This window comes from Puntigrus tetrazona, unplaced genomic scaffold, assembly GCF_018831695.1.
Source record: "Puntigrus tetrazona isolate hp1 unplaced genomic scaffold, ASM1883169v1 S000000373, whole genome shotgun sequence".
NCBI lineage: Eukaryota > Metazoa > Chordata > Actinopteri > Cypriniformes > Cyprinidae > Puntigrus > Puntigrus tetrazona.
In genome coordinates, this window is record NW_025048028.1 from 560,001 (window position 1) to 581,133 (window position 21,133).

A 21,133-nucleotide genomic window follows, 5' to 3' on the forward strand; every position below is an offset into this window, starting at 1 on the left:
TTTTTTATGGTTATTGTGCATGAACTGTGGTAAATTGCATGTTACAGGTGTACGCACAGTAGCTTGTTAGCATGTATAAGCTAGCAAGCTAAATAGCAAGCTTTAGAAGTGTGCTGGATGAGGGTTTTTGATTACTTTCCTAAACAAAAATCGTATTACATTGCCATGTTTGTTTGCACAGGGTTTTTTTTATACTCCACAGTACATGAATATGTTAATCATTTTACCAAAAAGCGTTTTTTTTTTTTTTTTATATTTTGTATATATTTATATTCATTTATTTTAAATAATACATAAATTCATTTAAAATATAAACGTAACATCTCTTTAATATATACATGAATGTATGTACACATAATAAATATACACACATTTAACAAAATCTATTATTCCGCGGTCTGTCTGAATACTCGATTCTGATTGGTTGGCAGATCTGCAAACGCTTTAAACGTACAAGTCAGTTTAATCGCCGCTCCGTATTAATGCGCTGCTTAAATTGACGCTCACTGTTTTTAATAAAATAGATACTAGATCGCTACATTTTATTTCTCCGCAAACAGGTAAACTCGATGTAACTAAACACTGTGAGAGACATAAACAGACGCAGGTAATCTCTCTCGACCGAGAACTGATTTAGATAAACGTGATCTCACCGCACTATTTTATCTGTGTCTGATATGTAGTGAACAGAATCTTAGCGGTAATGAGCCGCTACTGACGAAAATAACTGTCATTTTACCTTTGCGTTTAAACATTGCGCTGCTAAGGGCTGCTAGTTTTAGTCTATAACTTTGCAAATGACCAAAAATCGTTTAACGCACGACTAGCAGTTAATTACACCTTGTTTATTTTGGATATGCGATTAATCGTTGGACAGCATATATATATAATATGCATGTCTGCAGCGGGAATGTCGTTGCCTTCTAAGCAGTTTTCCTGGGATTGTGTGAGTTGTTTGTATGGAGATCATGACTGGAGCTCCTTATTCCTCTTGTGTGAACAGATCAAGGAGGAGAAGAAGCCTCCGGCCGCCGCCGCCGCCGCAGCAGCAGCAGCGCAGCCGCCTCCTCCGCTCTCCGCCGTCCCGGGAGGATTCCTCAAACAACTGGTCAGAGAGACCGAGAAAGAGACGCGCCACAAAGAGCCCGAGCTCAAGGAGGAGAAGACGGTGAGATGTCACTTCACTGGCTGGGATACTGCTGGAAAAAAAACCTGGTCGAGTGGGGTATTTGACCCTAAAGCAGGGGGGTCCATGGTGGTCTTCCGATCAACATGATCAAGATAATTCACCAGAAGCCAGACATAATATTTTTTCTGAATAGCACTCTTCGTTACTGCTGTCCAACACGTTGCTCAAGGATGTTCAAAAGACAAAACTCCTAAAAAAAACTCCTAAAAAGAATGTTCTTAGAATGTTTGAATTCCTGAAGAGCTGAGTTCAATACACTCGACTAAAAAATAACATACAGAAATAAGTAAATATAAGAAAAAAGGATTTTCTTAAAATATTTGCAAATTAAAAATTTTTGAATACATCTTAAACAGATCTTTATATGAACCAGCGAAATGAAAATGAAACAATGTTTCTAAAATAATAGCACATTTAATAATTGTTATGAATATTTTTCAATAATTACACTTAGATATTCTTAGAATTACTTTTAATAAATGTCCTCTTAAGAATAAAGAATGCACTTAAAATTTATTTAAAAACATTTCAAGATTTTCTAAAATTTGATTCGTTAGATTTAAGAAATGTTAAAAGTAAGAAATGTCCTTCCTTAATAAAAATATCGAAGAAGTTGTGAATGTCAAAGAATTTCAATGATCATTATTATTTTCAAATAAAATTGAATCACAAAAATATTAGCACAGTTTACCAAACAATTACACTGAGGAGCATTCATTTGAAATTAGAAATTGTCTTAAGAAATGCCTTGGCTTCTATTTTAAGAAATTAAAATTTTCGTCAGAAAATATTTGCAACCTTCTAAAGAATTATTGCAGTTAGGAACATTTTTACGAACCACTTAGGATCTTATAAAATATATTCTTTAAAAATATTAGCGAATTTCAAGTTTTAGAACATTTTTACCAACAAAATATTTCCTACAAGTTTTTTAAATAGTAATGATTTTTTCCAAAATCCCTATAAAATTTCTACAAATATTCCTGCGAACCTAGAATTTATATAAAGCAATGTCTTGGCTTCTTTAAGATTTTTTTTTTTTTTTTCAAAAACGTCCCAGTTGGAAACATTCTTTCAAATATTGAAATGTCTTCTTATTTAAGTAGTTTCTTCCACATAATAGACGCCACTGAATGATCCTGTTTATTAACCGAGCATTATGAGCTGGTTTTAGTTCTCTCGTCCAGCAGGTGAGGGTCTTGTTTAGATGTGAAGATGCTCTTTGTGTTTTTATCGGCCCTCACAGCCCAGGAAACTCAGCGACAACCTGGTCCAGAACTTCTTACTTCCCGACCAAACTCCACCAATACTGGAAGCGGAGATGGCGCTTCGAGCGGAGCAGCTGGTGAACGGGGAACGCGGACGCCACACAGCGCTGACAGAGAAGAAAACATCCTCTCCCAGGAGGATAATGTCACCCGACCCAAAAAACCAAACAACCCACTCAAAGTCCACCACTCCAGAGGTCAGCCGGCAGGAACAGACGCCCAGCCCCAGGACAGAGACACCCAAATCTCCAGCGTCACCGCTGGAAGAAGAAGTCGAGGTGCAACAGGGCGTTAAACCCCTAAAACAGGAAGTGAAAGAGCAGAGGCAAGAGCCTGAGGGTCAGATCACCGTAACCCCGATAAGAGAGAAGCCCAAGGTTCCAGTGGTAGGTAGAACATCACAAATACACCTGATTCACCATTGTTTTTCGTCAAATTTTGGAGGAATTGAAGACATCTCTACACTCTAAGCAGTATTATTTTGGTACTATTTATGTTATTAATATTTTTTGTTATTCACAATAAATATTTTCCATTTTAATTATGTGCTTCTTTTTTATGTTCACATACAGTATGGATTTAATTTATTTTTATTTATTTAAATTTTCGCAAATTTGTGTACTTCAGATTTCATTTTATGTCCTCGTAATTTCCAACTTTTTACAAATTTTAGTTAACAATAACGACACTGGGTTGTAGAAAGCCGTTTTCTCTTTCTCTTTCTCTCCTCAGAGGGATGTATGGTATGAAGCTGGCAAAGTGTGGTACGCTCACAAAGACGGATATACGCTCGGTGAGTCTCCTCTTACACCTGTGTTTGAGTGTCCTGACGTTCAAGGGAACCAAATCTGCCGTTGATGACCCATTGTTTGATATTTTTAGTAGTAGTTTTATTAGTTTTTCTGATTTGAAGTCACGTCTGAACGCTAGAGCAGTTCTCCCGTGGTGTTGAGTTGCAGGTTATTATTAGCGTTCGTTTTTAGAGGATGCTATTTACGTATTATTCTTGGTACCATCCCAGAAGTCGGTTTTCATACTGTGTTGCATTCAGTGCCGGCTCTCGTTTTAACTCCGTATTGCTTAAAACACGTCTCTTCTGGTGCAAGATTCTCTTTGCGTGAAAAGATCGTAAAGGGCTCAGAGGCTAATCTTTTCGCTGATCGGATCTATGTCGCCGTTAGCTATTGCATTGCTTCAGTTTAAGTGATGAATGGGTTTAGTGTTCTTATCTTATCAGGCTCATAGCCTCGCTAAATCTGCGCGCCGAGGCTGCCATGTTGCAAGATGCAAAGATTACTGCTTAAAACGCACAGCACCGCAGCATCTTCGTGAACACAGGCTCTAAACAGAACATTAAAATCTGGCCAAAGTCACTGGTTTGGAGATGTCAGTTGAGTTATACGGTGACCTCTGACCTGCCTGGCCTATCTGATTTGTCTCAGCCACTCAACTAAAGCCGGACGAAGGCACACCGGAGCTCTCCGATGGCTGGGTGAGGGTTCGACTGGACTCTGATGGATCCGTCCATGATGTGTCTCAGTATGAGATTGAAAAGGTGAGGCGTAATGGTACATAAAATGGTGCGTTTTAAGTAAACAGAGGTTTAGCGAATGAATCACCGCTGTCTTTTAATTCTATTGAGTCTGTACTTTTCGCATCCGTATCAAGAGTTGAGGTAGGAAAAGATGGCGATTACGGAAAAAAAAAAAAAAACTCTCTCACTTTAGCTTAAATTTATGAGTGTTTTACCTAGACACGTGTTAAATAATGAAGGCATCACTAACAGGTTAAGTGAAATAATTAATATATAATGTAGTTCATGTAATAAGTGAAATGCTCTTCTCTAGACTTTATTTAGCGATGAGGTAAATGTAATGCTATTTTATTGATGTTTTTCTGCAGTTTAGACACTGAATGAGAGATCACTTGAGACACGATGCGTTCTAATATGTTTATTTTATGTTATAACTAGAAGGTATGTATTGTTTGAATTTCATAAACTGGATGGAGACAAGGTATCCTAAACTAGGAGTTTAAATGAACTATATTTGTCAAACATGCTTTAAGTGATCCTGATGTGCGTGACCGGTGCTGTTTTCAGCTGAACCCGCCTGAGCTGGACCTGTGTGAGGACTTGAGTGAGCTCGTGAGCGTGAACGAGTCGAGCGTCCTGCACAGTCTGACCAGTCGAGCTAAAGGACATCTACCCTTGACTCACGCAGGGCCCAATCTTCTGGCTCTGTGGCCTCCGCTGTCCTCACCAAGCAAGGTAAGAGCTGTGTATTTAATCAGTGGTTTGTATATTGAGGTATTTCTACTTATAATATTTATATAATACTTTGTGCATTGTTAAATTAAAAGTATAGGTTATATTATGTATCCATTAATATAGTGGTAGGCTATTGTTATACATTTATTTTCTTTATTTTTAAAAAATTCACTTTACTTTAAACTTTAATAATAAATGCATTTAATATATTTATTTAATTTGCTTGCTTTTTTACCATCATGGGAAAAAAAAGATAAATAAATGCATTAAAACTTTTTGCTAGTTTAGTTGCTGAATTTCTTTTTTATTGGTATTTTTTGTGACAATACAGATAGAATAATGTTAAAGATATTGTCCATTATTAATTCATTAAACAATACCCTTGTTCATATTAACTCAGAGACACAAAATTAAATTAAAATTAAATATTTGCATGCATATGTATGCGTTTATATATTTATTTATATGAGTGATAGACTATATTTATGTATTTTTATTTAGGTGTATGTGTACAATATGTAACATAAAAAAGACTATATTAATCAGAATGCTGTAATTTCAAGATGAAGACCTTGATCCCAACACTGAATTGTTTTGTGAAAGTGTGACATGCATTGTTTTTGAATGAGCTTTTTGCTTCAGGGGCTCCGGAGCAGACGCTGGGAATCCTGGGAAGCTCCTGGTCCTCTGCAGGCTCTGGTGAGGAGGGTGTATGTGTCTATGGTGGGTCAGCGGAGGGACCAGACGCTGGTGGCTTTGGGCCGCAGTGGCACAGGGAAGACAGCCTCCTGCCAGTCGTTTTCCCAGGAGCTGCTGAAACAAGCGGGAACGGCGGGAGGAAGCCTTACATGTGAGCGCGTCCACTTCTGTGTTTGCATCATTTGCACACTTGTTGAACTGACTCAGCGGAGGCTCTGTGAATCGGCATCTGCTGGCGTTAATTGATAACAGCAGCAGTTGTCCGTTGTCGCAGGTTGTGAGACGTGATTTGTGTGTGTAACTGCAGTAGAGCGGCTCCAGGCGGTGTTTACGGTGCTGCGCTCGTTCGGGTGTGTGAGCTCGTCTCACAGCGAGGCCTCGACTCGATTCGCCATGGTGCTCTCACTGGACTTCAACCACGCCGGACTCGCCGCTGCTGCACATCTACAGGTGCTCGCATCTGTCCATCACTTCAAATGCCTATCCATCTATCTATCCATCTATCCATCCATCCATCCATCCATCTATAAGTAAATAGTGATTAAAAAAAACAAATAGCAAACAATACGACAAAAAACCACAGTAGAACCAGTAAATAAGAAATGCTACACACATTGTATTAAATAATTAAATGTATAAAAACACTGCATTTTCTTTGTTTAAATGAAATGTTGTATATATTTCTTCTTTTTAAAGTTGCATAAGTGATTTAGTCAAAGAGCAGCGTGAGACTGTTTATTCAGCAGAAGTGTTTATTGCGTTTGAAATATCATACAAAAAAACATGAATTCGCTACAGGAGGTCTTAATTCACCCCCAGGAGCGGTTTATTACATTCGTGTGCACTTTTAATGTATTTTGGACTGTTAAAACTAAACACCCACACACTACAAAGACAGAGCTTTGAAGTACCAGGACAGTTTTTAATATAGCTCAGAAAGAAGAAAGTCACATTCCTCTTGGAAGTAAAACACAGCCTGATATTCTTTTTTGGGTAGACTAACCCTTAAGACCTAAATTACTGTGTTTATGAGGATACTATCTATCTGTCTTTCTCTGCCTCTTTGTCTTTGTCTGTCCGTCTGTCCATTTGTCTGTCTAGTCTATCTAACTAATGTTTCCTCTCTCTATTTCAGACCATGCTGCTGGAGAAATGGAGGGTGTGTCAGAGGCCGGAGGGAGAGAGTAACTTCCTGGTTTTTTCCCAGATGCTCGCAGGCCTCGGCACCGACTTGAGGTCAGTTGGGTCCCTGGAGCTCTCTACGCTCAATCTCTGTAGCGCTCGCTTCTTATATTGTGAAGACTCTTTCTGGTTTCCTGGCTTCTGTCCTCACGAGCCTGAGTGCAGTGTTATTAGATGGCAAAGACAAAGTTGCCCGTCATTAAACCCCAGATCATTCACCCTATTGTTAAGGGTTTGTTTTTGGATTCGGTTTCCCCTCAGAGGCACGCACAAGCTCTTCAGCGAATGCCGCTTTGGCAGAATGCCTGCTCTTTTCATAGCTTTGCCTTAAAACAAAAGCTCCAGAGAGTTTGGGGGTGGATGAGGATATTGTCTGATGTAATTTCCTGTTTAAATTTGAGTGTAACTTGTTTTCTAATCACAGGACTGAACTGCAGCTGCACCAGTTAAAAGAATATAACTCATTTGGAATTCATTGCCCAACCAAGGTATGAAGTGTTAAAAAACATTTTGATCTTTAGAGCCTACAGCTCACGTAGCTACATATATATATATATATATATATAGACACACACACATATATATATATATGTATATTTAATTTATTTAAACACTGAATTACATTATTTCCCAACAATACAATCTACATCCAATTTTATCCACACACAAACAGTATACTAACATAAAGCAATATATACAGTATAGCAAATATCAGATTCATTATTGTTCAGTTTTTTTGGGACATGTTAATTATATTATCAGCCAGCTCCAGTCTCATAAATGGGGCTTAAGACAATAAGATTTTAAAACCTTTAAAAATTTGTATTGTGAAAAGCACTAAACTACTAAACTTGACTTCATTTTTTTCATTTAATATTTAATAACTAAATAATGTATCATTTGTTTTTGCCACTGTTATTGATGTAATAGAACAGAAATGAGAGAGGCTTAAACCCGTGTTTCCTGAATGAGCACCAGTGCTCAAAGCGTCTTGCAGATGTGTGTTCTGACTTCAGGTTTTATATAATATATAATGTTTTTTTAACATATTAAATCAGGTGGATGAAAAGCAGAGAGCTTCAGTGGGTTTCGGGAAGCTACTGGCCGCCATGAACACTTTAGGATTCTCAGCGGATGAGCAGAAAGCCATTTGGCATGTTTTGGCAGGAATCTACCATCTCGGCGTCGCAGGAACATGCAAGGGTAAATCAGGACTAGACTCACGGCTGTATTTTGTCAAGCGAAAAGTATTAGGTGAGGCTTTACTCTCTGTTTTTCCGTTCTTGCGCGGCTTCAGTGGGCCGTAAGCAGTTTATGAGTTTTGACAGCGCGCAGACGGCCAGCGCCATCCTGGGTTGTGAGGGAGAGGAGCTCCACACCGCCGTCTTCAAACACCACCTGAGGCAGTTACTGCAGAGAGCGACCGGAGGCGTCAGAGAGCGCCGCGCCGCAGAGGAACCGGAGGACGGTCAGACACACACACACACACACACACACACCACAGTCTGTGTAGAGAGGAACTACAGATAATGTACCGGGCATTTATTATATGGATATTAGTGCTGTCAAAGTTTTTCTTTACGTAATATATATGTGTGTATATTTATTTTGTATGTATAAGTACAAACATATATATATATATTTATATAAAAATATTTTATGTTTATATATGAAATATATTTTTATATAATATGAAATATAATAATAATATAAATATATTAATGTATACACACATATTCTGTATGTGTATATATATATATATATATATATATATATATATATATATATATATATATATATATATATATATATAATAAATACACAGAAATATATTATATATTACCCTCTGGTGATTGGTCGATTTCATTTAAAGCAGTGTTTGTGAGTTTTGGACATGGCAAAGTATGAATTCACATGTTCACTTAGACCAACGTGAAAAGTGGGCAGTAATATGCTAATGTTTTATTATAATGGCGTTTTAAAAACGACTCATTTCAATTATTCAGAGTCGACTCATTCTTTTAAAAGAGACAATAACTGTATACACGGTGTACTTTCAAATTAAAAAGTTTGAAAGATGTTTTCATTCACTTGCTGAGTTACACACGCCATGAAAGGACATTAGCAAAAACCCAAAATCTTCTAACAGTATAAATGTTTTTACTTTCACTTTTGATCAAATTAATGCCTCGCTGCTAAATAAAAGAATATTTATTTATTTTTTCTTTCTTTTCTTTTTTTAATCTTTCTTAGCCTATTTTTTTAGTTGGTAGTGCATCACTGTTTGTACAAAAATATGAAGAAACTATTTTCAACATTAATATTAAGAAGAAATGTTTTTGAGCACCAAATCAGCATATTGGAATGATTTCTGAAGGATCATGTGACACTGAATGATGCTGAAAACTTTGCATCACAGAAATGAATGTAGTTATAAATATATTCAAATAGAAAACAGCTATTTTAAATTGTAATAACAGTTCGCAATATTAATGTTTTTATTGTATTTAGATCAAATAAATATAGCGTTTTGGAGCAGAATAAAGCTTCTTCTAATAACATAAAAAAATCTTAGTTTTTAGTCAGCAAAAGTTTGCAGACTCATACACAAGCTCTATTTAGAGATGTCCTAAAAGTGAAAAATGTTATCCGTGTGTGTGTGTGTGTGTGTGTGCGTGTGTTTCAGGTCCGAGACTGAGTGCCTCTCAGTGTGTTGAAGGGATGGCGGCTGGTCTGTACGAGGAGCTCTTCACCTCTATCGTGTCTCTCATCAACAGGTAAACGCACCGTTCGCTGACAGTAGTATCTTTCTGGAGTGATCTAGCAGTGTTGCCCAGACTTCCTCCGGTTCTCTCTCCAGAGCGCTGCACTCTCAGCAGCTGACCCTGGCCTCGGTGATGGTGGTGGACACTCCGGGCCTGAGGAACCCCAGACACAGCGGTGACGAGCGGGCCGCCGGCTTCTCAGAGCTCTGTCACAACTACTTACAGGAGAGACTGCTGGAGCATTACTTCAGCCACACATTCACACACACGCTGGAGAGATACACACAGGTACACACGCCGTCCCGATGTCTCGAATAATTCATGCAAACAAACGTTAAGCTTTCTGATTGAAATTAAATTTGTTTTTACATTTTCTCATATAAAAGTAATGTATAAATAAAGTGTATAAAATGTATAAAACAAAGAACATTTCCATAATTATTTATCATTTATGTATATTTTACTGCCATTTTGTTATCTGGTCAATAAACTATAAAATGTTATATCACAGTCCCAATCAAATATGGGATATGATTATTTAATGATTATTTAATATGAAGCATGCTGATTAAAATGTAATTTAATTAAGTATTGAAAAGTAAAGTATCGTTCTTATATATATTTAAAACTTGCCATTTTGCTATTTGTTCAATAGATTAGATGTTAAAAGGCACCACATTATTAATATTTTTGGCTTCTTTATTGACAACCTTAAAAAAATAGTTTTGATAAAGGCAACCACATTATTGATATATTTAATTGGATACAGTTTTTTATTAATTTATAAAACGACAATCCTGTCCATGCTTACTTTATAACTTTTATTTTTGCATGTCTTACTGCCATTTTTTTATTTAGTCGATAAATAAGGCTAAAAAATGCTATACCCATTATGTTCACGGCACTACTTTTTTGCCAAATATTATAACGTATAAAATCAATGCAATAAATAAATAAATGAAATAACAATTGATATAATATATATTAATATTTCTGTATGTTTTACTGTCTTTTTGTTGTTTGGTCAGCTATATCTAAAAACTTTTTGGCCTCTTTATTTGATACGATGATGCTAATTTCAGATCGTTATTAACTTCCTGAGTGATTTTGACAGGAGGGAGTAGCTGTGGATTTCTCAGCCCCGGAGACGAGTCCGTCAGAGGCGGTGTGTGCTGTTGACCAGCCTGGACTGCAGGTATCTCTCTCCGATCCTCACGCTCGTCAGTCACCCATGAACTCTCCCAGCATGCGTCTGTGTGTGTGTTCTCAGGTTCGAGGGTCAGAAGGCGACTCTCGAGGTCTCCTGTGGGTTCTGGATGAAGAGATGGTCACTCCGGGCTCCACCGAGAGCGCAGTTCTGGAAAGATTGTGTCAGTACTTCAGCGGCACAGGTACTCCAGCCTGACTCTGACTCGCTGCTTTTACTGCTTTTTTTTTGAGAAGTTCCCTCAGGTTTCATCTTTCTGCTTGTTTCTCAGTGCGTCAGTGCGAGCAGCCTCTGCAGTGTGAGATCGCTCACCTGATGGGTTCAGATCCAGTCCGCTATGATCTCTCAGGCTGGTTCGGTCAGGTCCAGAACAACCCGTCTGTCCTTAACGCCAGTTCCCTCCTGCAGAACTCCTCAATGTAAGAGACTGCAGACCTCTAGTAGATTTTCCTCAGATAATATTCAGAATATTCAAATTTAAATTGAAAATAATCATTAAAAGTTATTAATGAAGTTGCTATTATTAGTATTACTAAGATATTCATTATATCATTAAAATCTTCAGTCTCTCCAATTTTATATGAATAAAAGTTCCACAAAAAATAGCAGCTATGTACCACAAATACCAAAAATGGTAGTAAAACTAGTTTGCACTTTCAAGCTTTTCCTTCAATAAAATGTCTAATATTGTACCTTGCAGATTAAAATAAAATGTTAATTTTTTACATTTTATTTTATAGATTTTCTTATTTTATTTTATGACTGCAAAAGTGTTGACATACAAGGACTTTTCCTTTTTTTTTCAGAGGGAGTATTTTTTTTTATATTTGTTAAAATATTGAATATGTCTGGTGCATATGAACTAATATGTATAATAAAATATATATTAGCATATATTTATTATTTAAGATATTGTTATTACATTATATATATGTTCATGTGAATTAGTATGACAACAGTCCGCCCCTTAACAACAGAAGAGACATTTATGACATATAATTAGCATTTTTGCATTCTTCAGCATCAAATATAGTATAATGCATTTCTCATAGCTGTTTGTCACTGAATAAATTGCTGTTGGAGAGCATCGCACATTCTATGCATCTTCTGCACTTCGTCTACAGTAGACAAACGCAAGTGCTGCGTGTGTTCAGTTCAAATCAAATTCAAAAACACAGTGAAGCTGGTGTCTTGTCTTTCTGAACTGTTACCTAGCAACAGGGATAAACATCTGCTGCTAGCGCTCACAATGGTATTCGCTCCGATGACGCAAACGCGCCGCAATAAAGACGAGTGTGAATACAGACGGCATCGGTGTGAGGCTACCGCGAGCTTGGTGTCGACAACTTTTTGCTCGCTTGCTTTACATTTTTGTGCTTTTTCTGTTGTGCTAAAAATGCGCAGCAAGCAATGAAAAGAATTTGGGCTGCTCACTAAACACAGCTCCTCTGTAGACACGCAGCGTGCAACATTAATACTCTTAGTTTATGTGTACAGACCGTGCCAGATTGCTTTCATAACAGCTGTAAACCCAACTGTTCGTGAACTTAAAACTAACTCTGTTGTTTAGTTGTATAATAAAAAAACAACTAATATATATATATAACTTTTCTTCACTTTTTAATTCACTTTTTAGGTCAGATGTTTGTTTGAGCAACAGCTCAAATATGAAAGCCTTCTTAGAAAACTAGATTCAGTTAAATAACATTGCATTGTATAACATACATTAAATATAAAAAAACAATCATGTTTAGAAATTCTACTTTGCTTTTTGTTCTGCAAACTATCTTTATTTGAAGAAACCACATTCAACTTGTTCTATATATATATATATATATATATATATATATATATATATATATATATATATATATATATATATATATATATATATATATATATATAATTGTTTTAAAATTAGATTAAATAATTGAATGTCCATCAAGTTGAATGTGTTTTAAATCATCTATAGATATACTTTGCAGAACAAAAAGCAAAGTAGAATTTCTAAACACATGATTAGATTTTTTTTTTAAATAATAATATATATAATAATTATATATAAAAATGTCACTTTGACATTTGTTCTCTAAACTGTTTTAGCAATGCCTGACACCATATACTATTTATTTTGACACTTTTATTGATTATAACAATAGAGAGATTACCAGAAATTCAACATGTTATTAATAATAATAACTTTTAAATGATCAGTACTGTAGGAGGTTATGTGTTATGCCCGCCCAACATTTTCAGGTGCTGTGTAATATCATAGCGCCTGCTGCAGCCATATAGTTCCTAGACATATCAGCCGTCTAGTCACAGTTTTAAATACTCAACTGTTTCCAAGGGGAGCTGGAAAATGAGCTTATTAAAAAAATTATAATAGGCATGATCCTTTAACGTTGCCATTTTTCTATGCTTTATGTCTGAAAATACTGACTTTTTTTTCATTGCACCACATGCATTTTTGCCACTTTTATTTCCATAATAATTTTGAGATGACAGTACGTTTATTTAATAAATTCTGTAGTTTGTGTGTGCTAAACATGGCTTTTATACCATTTGTACTTCGCTGGAGTACGTTTGAGGGAAAAAAAAAATACTTCCCAACCAATTAAAATCTAATTAAATTCTGATTCTCCTCGTTCCTTTTCTCAGCGGAGCGGTGAAGGCCCTGTTCGGCGGGCGGGCGTCCGTGCCGCCTCTGTGCCGGGGTTTGGGTGGCGTGGAGGGCGGCTCTCAGCGCTCTCTGGAGAGATGCGGCACGGTGCGGAAGACTCTGAGCGGCGGGATGGCGGCCCTCAGGAGACATTCGCAGTGCATCGCCGTCAAGCTGCAGGCGGTGAGAAACAAATGAACCGCTGCGAAGCCGTTTCCATCTGCCTTTTGTCTGCAAACCCTCTTGACTCTTTCCGTGACTCTCTCTCTGAGCAGGATGCTCTGGTGAATCTGATTCGGCGAGCACGGCCCGTCTTCCTGCAGTGTTTGAGTGTGAAGACAGATGGCTGTGGCTTTGATGTCCCAGCACTGCGTGTACAGCTGCACTCCACACACCTGCTGCCGGCGCTGCAGCTGTACCGAACAGGTCACACACACACACACACACACACACACACACACACACACACACACACACACACACACACACACACACACACACACACACACACACACACACACATATGCTTGTTTCTTATCATGTATGGGGCTCTAATAACTTTTGTTGTTCTTCATTAAAGCGAATTAGCTGCAAGTATCTCTGTATCTGTTTGTTTACTGAGAAGTTACTCCCCCTCAGCCCTTCTGATGATGTAGATGTAGATGATTTTGTTTTTTCACTTGTTCAGCAATGGATGTGAATGGGTGCCGTCACAATGAGAGACAAAACAGTTGATAAAAACATCATAATACACAAGTAATCCACCCCACGGTCCACTTGTAACAAAATACAAGCCCATAAAATATTAGTCATCCTCCAGTGAGAAAGTCCTTCCCCTGTTGTCTTCTCAAATCAAAATGTTTAGAACCGTATTGCAACTTGGTTTTTGCTAAAAAGTGCTTGATCTGTGCATATTCAGATGAGTTTTATGATTTTATATCAATAATATGATTTGAAGTTACAAACATGTAAATGGTGGATAAACACACAGCTTTTCACTACACAAGATGATAATTAATGGACTGGATTCATGTGTATTATTGTGGTGTTTTTATCAGCTGTTTGGACTCTCATTCTGACGGCACCCATTCACTGGATCCTTTTGTGAGCAAGTGAAGATGACGAATCAAACCCATCTAGATCTAGCTGGCCTGGGGGTGAATACATTAAGACTGGAGATTTTAACCACTTGTGGTAAAGTCTTGATTGATTGCTCAGGTTGTGTGCTGCATTTCAAACATACTGAACATATGAAGCAGTTCTCTTCCTGAAAACCAAATCTGGTTGCATATTATACAGTCAACTAGTACCGAATGCCAGCTCTGTCTCTATCTGCGTTGCAGGCTACCCTGAGCACATGTCCCTTGGTGATTTCCGCTGTCGTTTTCAGGCCCTCTCTGCTCCCATAATGAAGCGATACGGTTCCGTCTTCATTACCCCAGACGAGAGGAAGGTCTGGACGTCCTGAATCACACACGCGCCTCATTACCCTCTGTTAAAATGTCATTTATTTTTAATGATGTGAAATGATAACATTATTTATTTCCCTGTTTATTAACTTGTTTATTGATTAGCTAGTTTTTGCTTGAACAGCCCTCATTGATTCAGGGAGCTGCTGTTCCAAAAGTGGGCCTGAGCTCTGTCTGTTTGTGTTTGCATCCCTTTTATCAGGCTGTGGAGGAATTATTGATTGATCTGGATTTGGACAAGAAAAGCATTGTTTTAGGAGCGAGCAGGGTGAGCCAGTCATCTATCTGTCTTTCTATCTTTCTGTCTGTCTGTGTATCTATCTATCTATCTATCTATCTATCTATCTATCTATCTATCTATCTATCTATCTATCTATCTATCTATCTCTATCTGTCTGTCTCTGCTCTTTCTGTCTGTGTATCTATCTATCTATCTGTCTGTCTGTCTGTATATCTTATGTCTCTGTTCTGTCTATTCATCTATCTGTCACTGTCTCTCTTATCTATCTGTGTATCTATCTGTCTATCTGTTGTTCTGTCTATCGTTCTATCAATCTATGTGTAATAATCAAGAAGTACCTGTAACATACACAGGTTCATCCTTCACGTCTGAAGTATTCAGGTCATTCTCACTCAGATGTGTGTGTTTATGAAGGTGTTTATGAAACGTGGTGTCCTGAGGTCTTTAGACCAACAGAGAGATCAGTTGTTGAGCGGCTGGCTGGTGCAGCTTCAAGCATCCTGTCTGGGTCATCTGGGCCGCCAGAAGTACCGCCGCATGAAGGTGAGTCTCTTTTGTCCTCTTCTGGAACAGGCGCTCTTTATAGATCTGCGGATATGTGTTCAGAAATGACTCTCTGAGTCTCTTTATAGGGACCCAGTGTTCAGTGAGAGAACGTAAAATGGACAATCTAACTAAATCGCCGCTGCAATATTACTTGATTAACTTCAAAGGGAAAAATTAATGCTTGGAAATGAGTGAAAACACATCTTTTAATGATAGATAGTCTTGTGTATAGTTGTCAGTGTGGGTCTGATGCAGCGTCTAATGCGAGTGCTGGTCTGGGATCAGGTTCAGCAGATGGCAGTGAGCTGTATTCAGAGAAATGTGCGAGTCCTCAAGGCAGTGGCTCACTGGAGCTGGTGGAAGCTGCTGTGCAGAGTACGCCCCCTTCTGGATGTCAACATAGATGACCAGAGGCTCAGATCCAAAGAGGTACTGACACATTCACAAAGAAGTTCATTTTATACATATTTAAACCTCTAAATAATCAAGATGTACAATGACAGTTAAAGTCACATTGAATTAATTTTAACAAAAATCTGTCTATCTGTAGTCTATCTATCTATCTATCTATCTATCTATCTATCTGTCTTTCTGTTTGTCTGTCTGTCTATTTATCTATAATCCATCTGTCTATGATCTGTGTATCTATCAATCTGTCTGTCTGTTTATATCTGTCTGTCTGTCTAGACCGATGTTGCTTATCAGATTTATTTCACTCCATTATAATTGCATCACATTTTGTTGGCCAGGATGAGATTACTGCTCTGAGGAGACGTCTGGAAAAGTCAGAGAAAGAACGAAATGAGCTGCGTCAGACCGCAGACAACCTGGAGACCAAGGTATATGTTTGCGCCGTGCCCCCAGAGCCACACATGAAACGATACTGTCAGATCAGAAATGGCAAAATCAAATTTTCCAGCAGTCGGTGTTCACAGTGATGGATGGAGTCTGGTTATGAATTCTCATCAGCGAAAGCATATTAACACAAACTCGCTTGTGATCGGCTCATGAAGTGCTAATCTCTGTCATATGACTGCCGCTGATGAATGAACAGCTCTTTTGCTGAGACATTGACAGATGATGGGGTGTGTGTGTGTGTGTGTAGGTTACGGCTGTTGTATCTGAATTAAGTGATGAGAGGTTCAGAGGGGAGGCCATGAGTCAAGCTCTAGACACTGAGCGCACGGAGAGACTGCGCCTCGCCAAAGAGAACAAGGAACTGCAGGTACAGCCCAGCCATCATTTGTCTCCGTATCCCTTTTTCTATTTGTTGAAATTGCCTCACAAACTATCCGTGATGTGTCCATGTGATGAGCCACGATGTCAACATTCAGCTTATCATGCTATTCGTATTAGTTCTGCTTCACAGTATGTTTACAGTAAGCACATTTTCTGGATCTGTACATAAAAACTATTAAAAATGATAATTAACCAATTAAAATTTTTAGATGCTTTTTTTTTACACATACAAAAATAATGGGTTGCATACAGTATATTTTTTGTATCAAAATCTATATACATAGATAATGCAGTATATGCATAAAATACTGTATCCCACAATGCAATGCACTCAACCCAGGATGTTTTAGTATCATAAAAAGGACTATTATTGTTTTTATTTTAGTTTTTTCTTTAATGTTTATATTTGGATATTTTTTGTTTGCATTTTAATTCTGGTTTAATTAGTTATTTTATGTCTATATAGTTTTATTAAAATGTTTATTTAATTTTCCTTATTTTAGTATATCATGCTATATACTAAAATACACTAGAAATGTAAGGTCAAGTTGAAGGCAGTGCCTTGTGACATACAGTACTAATAATTAATTGTATAACGCACATTTCAGCTAATTTAGTTCTGTAGGTAATGTATCCCATGCATATAGAAAAGGTGCATATTTTGCACTTTATGCATACTATAAAACAGTATGATTAGTATGCTTTTCCAAACATCGCCTGTCATATTGTCTCAAACGTCTCACCGCTGCTCCTGTTGGATTGCGGGCGCCGGGCCCGTGTGTTTATTCTGTGCTGTGTCTCAGAGTCGTGTGGACCAGAGTAAAGTGTCTTTGGAGGCCCTCGAGAGGCAGTTAGAGGAAGAAAAACAGAAAGTGGAGAGTAAAGAAGCTCTCAGCGGAGTGGCGACAGGTGAGACAGTCTTCAGCGTAGATGCGATCAAACATGCTGGCGAAGAAAGATAATGAGCGTTTGCATGGTTACGCGTGAACCCTGCAGAAAGTGAGCTGCAGCTGCAGCTGGAATGTGCGCAGACGGAGGTGGAGTTCCTGCGCAGGCGCCTGCGGCAGTCAGAGGAAAGACTTGAGGGTGAGAAAGAGGCCCGTCAGCTGCTGGATACAAAGGTATTAATTAAAGAGACACCTTATAGTATTAGTCAAGGTTTCTTACACTCAATTTTAGTTTACATAAATGGTCTTGATAAGCTTTGTTATAGTTAACTTTTCAACGTTTATATTTTCAGTGATTTGTTAAAAGCTGATGTACCAATGTGTCCTGTGGTGTGACAGAAAAATAACTATAATAAATGAGATGATATTTAGAAATATAGATTTGCCAACTAACATTTTGTTTGTTGAAGAATTTAAATGACTGAACTTGAAATAAATATAAAACTCTCTCTCTTTATGTATGTATATATATAAGCTAGCTAGCTCAAATTATTATTATTATTATTGTAGTATTTAAATAATACTAAATTACTAAATTAACACTTCACTTTTAATACAATAAAAAACAAATAGAAGTCCTCACCACACACACAAATCTATATTTCTTTCATTATTGCCCAGGAAAAGATACAGTTCAGTTAATATATATATATGATGAGCTATCTACAGTTAAAAAGCTGGCTTGAGAGTAACCATCAGTAATTTAATGTGCATTTTAAAGGCTTTTAAATATTGTTTTAATATTAAAATGTTAATTTGCTCTGCAGAGAATTACGTACTGAGTATATTAAAAGCTCAGATATAAAATATTACAGATGAAATGTCCTGAACAGCCCTGTCATGTCCATTGGGAGGCACATGGTCCCTTCCTGATGATCTAAGTCTCTCTATCTCCCTCATGTGGCAGGTCCAGGAACTGCAGTCTCAGCTTGATCAATCCAAACGCTCAGTGACAGAGCTAAAACGCCACTGCCGGAGGTTGACCTCTGACCTTCAGGACGCCCGCGTGCTGACAGACAGCCTGCAGGGCCGCGCTCACGAGCTGGACAGGAAACAGAGGAGGTCTGTCTCATTTACATATAATTCATTAATATTCAACACCACACTCATTGGTTGTTTAAATATGCAGTCTCAAGCCCTCTGTCTGGTCTGTGTGTGTGTGTGTGTGTGTGTGTGTGTGTGTGTGTGTGTGTGTGATTGTAGGTTTGACAGCGAACTGACCCAGGCGCTGGAACAGGCTGATAATGAGAGGGAGCAGAAGGAGAGAGCCATCCAGGAGAATACCACCCTCGGTGCGGAGATCTTCACCCTTCGCAAGACGCTCAAGGTACGGGCCGAGGTCAAAGGTCAAGCGTCCACCATCTGTGATCATGCCCGTGAACTCCAGGCGTCCTCTGTCTGTAAACTGAACGAGTCCCCAGAGATCCCAAATATGCAGAAGTGAAAAGTTCTGCTTTGACTTCATCAGACTATATAACTTTACAGTGTAGTTATAGGAAAGTGAATAAATGTGTGAAATTTATGCTTGCGCTGTGTTTGTGCAGTTTTTATGTGTATATTTGTTTTTGAATGCGTGTTTATGATATGCTTGTTTGCATAATTGTTTGTGTATGTTACTGTTGTTGATGTTGTTTGTATTTTTAAGTGTTCGTTTGACTTTGTGTGTGTTTTAGCTCTAGCGCTCGCGTGTGGACTAGATGTTTTCATGTTCGCATGACGCGTGTATGATCACGTTTGTGTGTTTGGTGTATTTCAGGAGAGTCAGGTGGAGGTCACTCACCTGCAGCAGCAGAAGGAGGAACTGTGCTCTCAGATCCATGACCTGCGCATCCCGCTCCACCTCACCTCCGACTCCATCCCTGAACTGAAGAAGAAGCTCCGTGAGCTGGAGACCAGAGACAAGGAGCGCTCGGAGGAGATCAGTCAGATGACTGCCAGAATCAAACAGCAGGAGCAGGTACAGAGATGCGAGAACATTCGACCTATTGAAAAGGTTATGACACAATAGCATGTGACCGTCCACATTTGCATAAGTCTTAAAAGCGCAGTAACACAGACTCTGTTCTGCACAGATGCACCTGCGCTTCGAGATGGAGATGGAGAGGATGAAGCAGATCCATCAGAAGGAGCTGGAGGACAAGGACGAGGAACTGGAGGACGTGCAAAAGTCCTCACAGAGGCGGGTAAGGGACGCAGAATGAATTACAGCTCGACGGACCACCTTACAACCCTGTCAGAAACATCCTTTCCTTTCTGCCTCCGCGTGTGCGTATGTGTGTGTGTGTGTGTGTGTGCAGCTCCGACAGCTGGAGATGCAACTGGAACAGGAATATGAGGAAAAACAGATGGTGGTTCACGAGAAGCATGACTTAGAAGGGCTGATTGCCACACTGTGTGAACAGGTAACACACACACACAAAACCCTATAAGAATGGTATAATTAAAAAACATTGAATATGCAAAATAGAAACACTGTGTGTATGTCATAGATGGCAAGACTTGAAACATTTGCTTGCACACACTGTACGTCTCACAGCATTCCAGGCGTGATATTTATTAAATACAGTATGTGGGTCATTTGGTTAGACATGCTGCTTGATAGATCACAGAGTTATAGTCACATCAGGGCTTATGAGGATCTGTAAAGCTGTCACGTTCCTCTCTGTTCTGATGTAAGAGCACTACAGACTGCCCAGCTCTGAATCTACACGTCTCTTCTGAATCTGTCACTGCTCTTCATTGCAGTTTGTTTGTGGAAATATTAAAGCTCCGCAAACTTCATTTGTATTAAAAGTTTAATTTCAGCATGAAATTACATTATATACCTCATTTCACTTTTAAAATGAGGAATACTTCAAAGGAAAATCTGTAGGGCAGGGCTTGGTTTTATCCTTCAGCAAATGACTGGATGCTAAAAAGTGGGACGGGGTCAAAAACCGAAAAGGATCAGGCCATACGGAAAGTCATTGCATATATATATATAAAATGTAAACTACAAACTTTCATCCCAAGAGCCAATATTTTATTCACAATAGAACATAGATAGCATTAAAAAAACTGTTTAAGCTGATAAATGTTTTATTTTATGCACAAAATGAGCTCATTTCAAATTCGATGCTTGCTACAGGTGTCAAAATAGTTGGGATGGGGCAACAAAGGGCTGAAAAAGCAACAGTATTGAAAAAATTCAGCTGGGGGAATATAAAAACGTAATGTTTGAACACTGTGAGAACCTTTATCAACTATAAATACCATAAGGGCATTCCATCAACGTTGTTTTATGTTCATAACATTTATGAAATCTATACATAATGCTTTTGGCAAGTTTGCTTGGACTATATTAGTTTGCACGGTGTAACATTTAGTGTTTATGGAGGATCCTTTTGCCATTAGACATGCTCTTGCTCGTGTGCCCTGTGCTAAACTTAGCTAACAGCTTGTGGCTGCGCT

General features: G+C 38.2%; 1 protein-coding gene across 2 annotated transcripts in view; it reads left to right on the forward strand.

The window, feature by feature from the left end:
• Nucleotides 1–21,133, forward strand: part of LOC122333742 (unconventional myosin-XVIIIb-like) — a 43,508-nt gene that overhangs the window by 4,876 nt on the left and 17,499 nt on the right. For both annotated transcript variants that reach the window (XM_043231506.1, XM_043231507.1), the window contains exons 3-33: nucleotides 1,004–1,168; nucleotides 2,436–2,843; nucleotides 3,190–3,250; nucleotides 3,900–4,012; nucleotides 4,559–4,726; nucleotides 5,369–5,576; nucleotides 5,733–5,875; nucleotides 6,561–6,661; nucleotides 7,032–7,095; nucleotides 7,666–7,810; nucleotides 7,905–8,075; nucleotides 9,294–9,384; nucleotides 9,468–9,660; nucleotides 10,487–10,567; nucleotides 10,643–10,763; nucleotides 10,851–10,998; nucleotides 13,241–13,424; nucleotides 13,517–13,667; nucleotides 14,585–14,694; nucleotides 14,913–14,978; nucleotides 15,366–15,494; nucleotides 15,783–15,926; nucleotides 16,247–16,336; nucleotides 16,603–16,722; nucleotides 17,540–17,645; nucleotides 17,733–17,857; nucleotides 18,591–18,745; nucleotides 18,887–19,010; nucleotides 19,440–19,640; nucleotides 19,756–19,866; nucleotides 19,981–20,085. In XM_043231506.1, coding sequence (XP_043087441.1) covers nucleotides 1,004–1,168; nucleotides 2,436–2,843; nucleotides 3,190–3,250; nucleotides 3,900–4,012; nucleotides 4,559–4,726; nucleotides 5,369–5,576; nucleotides 5,733–5,875; nucleotides 6,561–6,661; nucleotides 7,032–7,095; nucleotides 7,666–7,810; nucleotides 7,905–8,075; nucleotides 9,294–9,384; nucleotides 9,468–9,660; nucleotides 10,487–10,567; nucleotides 10,643–10,763; nucleotides 10,851–10,998; nucleotides 13,241–13,424; nucleotides 13,517–13,667; nucleotides 14,585–14,694; nucleotides 14,913–14,978; nucleotides 15,366–15,494; nucleotides 15,783–15,926; nucleotides 16,247–16,336; nucleotides 16,603–16,722; nucleotides 17,540–17,645; nucleotides 17,733–17,857; nucleotides 18,591–18,745; nucleotides 18,887–19,010; nucleotides 19,440–19,640; nucleotides 19,756–19,866; nucleotides 19,981–20,085 — 4,302 coding nt within the window. The remainder of the gene's footprint in view (nucleotides 1–1,003; nucleotides 1,169–2,435; nucleotides 2,844–3,189; nucleotides 3,251–3,899; nucleotides 4,013–4,558; nucleotides 4,727–5,368; nucleotides 5,577–5,732; nucleotides 5,876–6,560; nucleotides 6,662–7,031; nucleotides 7,096–7,665; nucleotides 7,811–7,904; nucleotides 8,076–9,293; nucleotides 9,385–9,467; nucleotides 9,661–10,486; nucleotides 10,568–10,642; nucleotides 10,764–10,850; nucleotides 10,999–13,240; nucleotides 13,425–13,516; nucleotides 13,668–14,584; nucleotides 14,695–14,912; nucleotides 14,979–15,365; nucleotides 15,495–15,782; nucleotides 15,927–16,246; nucleotides 16,337–16,602; nucleotides 16,723–17,539; nucleotides 17,646–17,732; nucleotides 17,858–18,590; nucleotides 18,746–18,886; nucleotides 19,011–19,439; nucleotides 19,641–19,755; nucleotides 19,867–19,980; nucleotides 20,086–21,133) is intronic.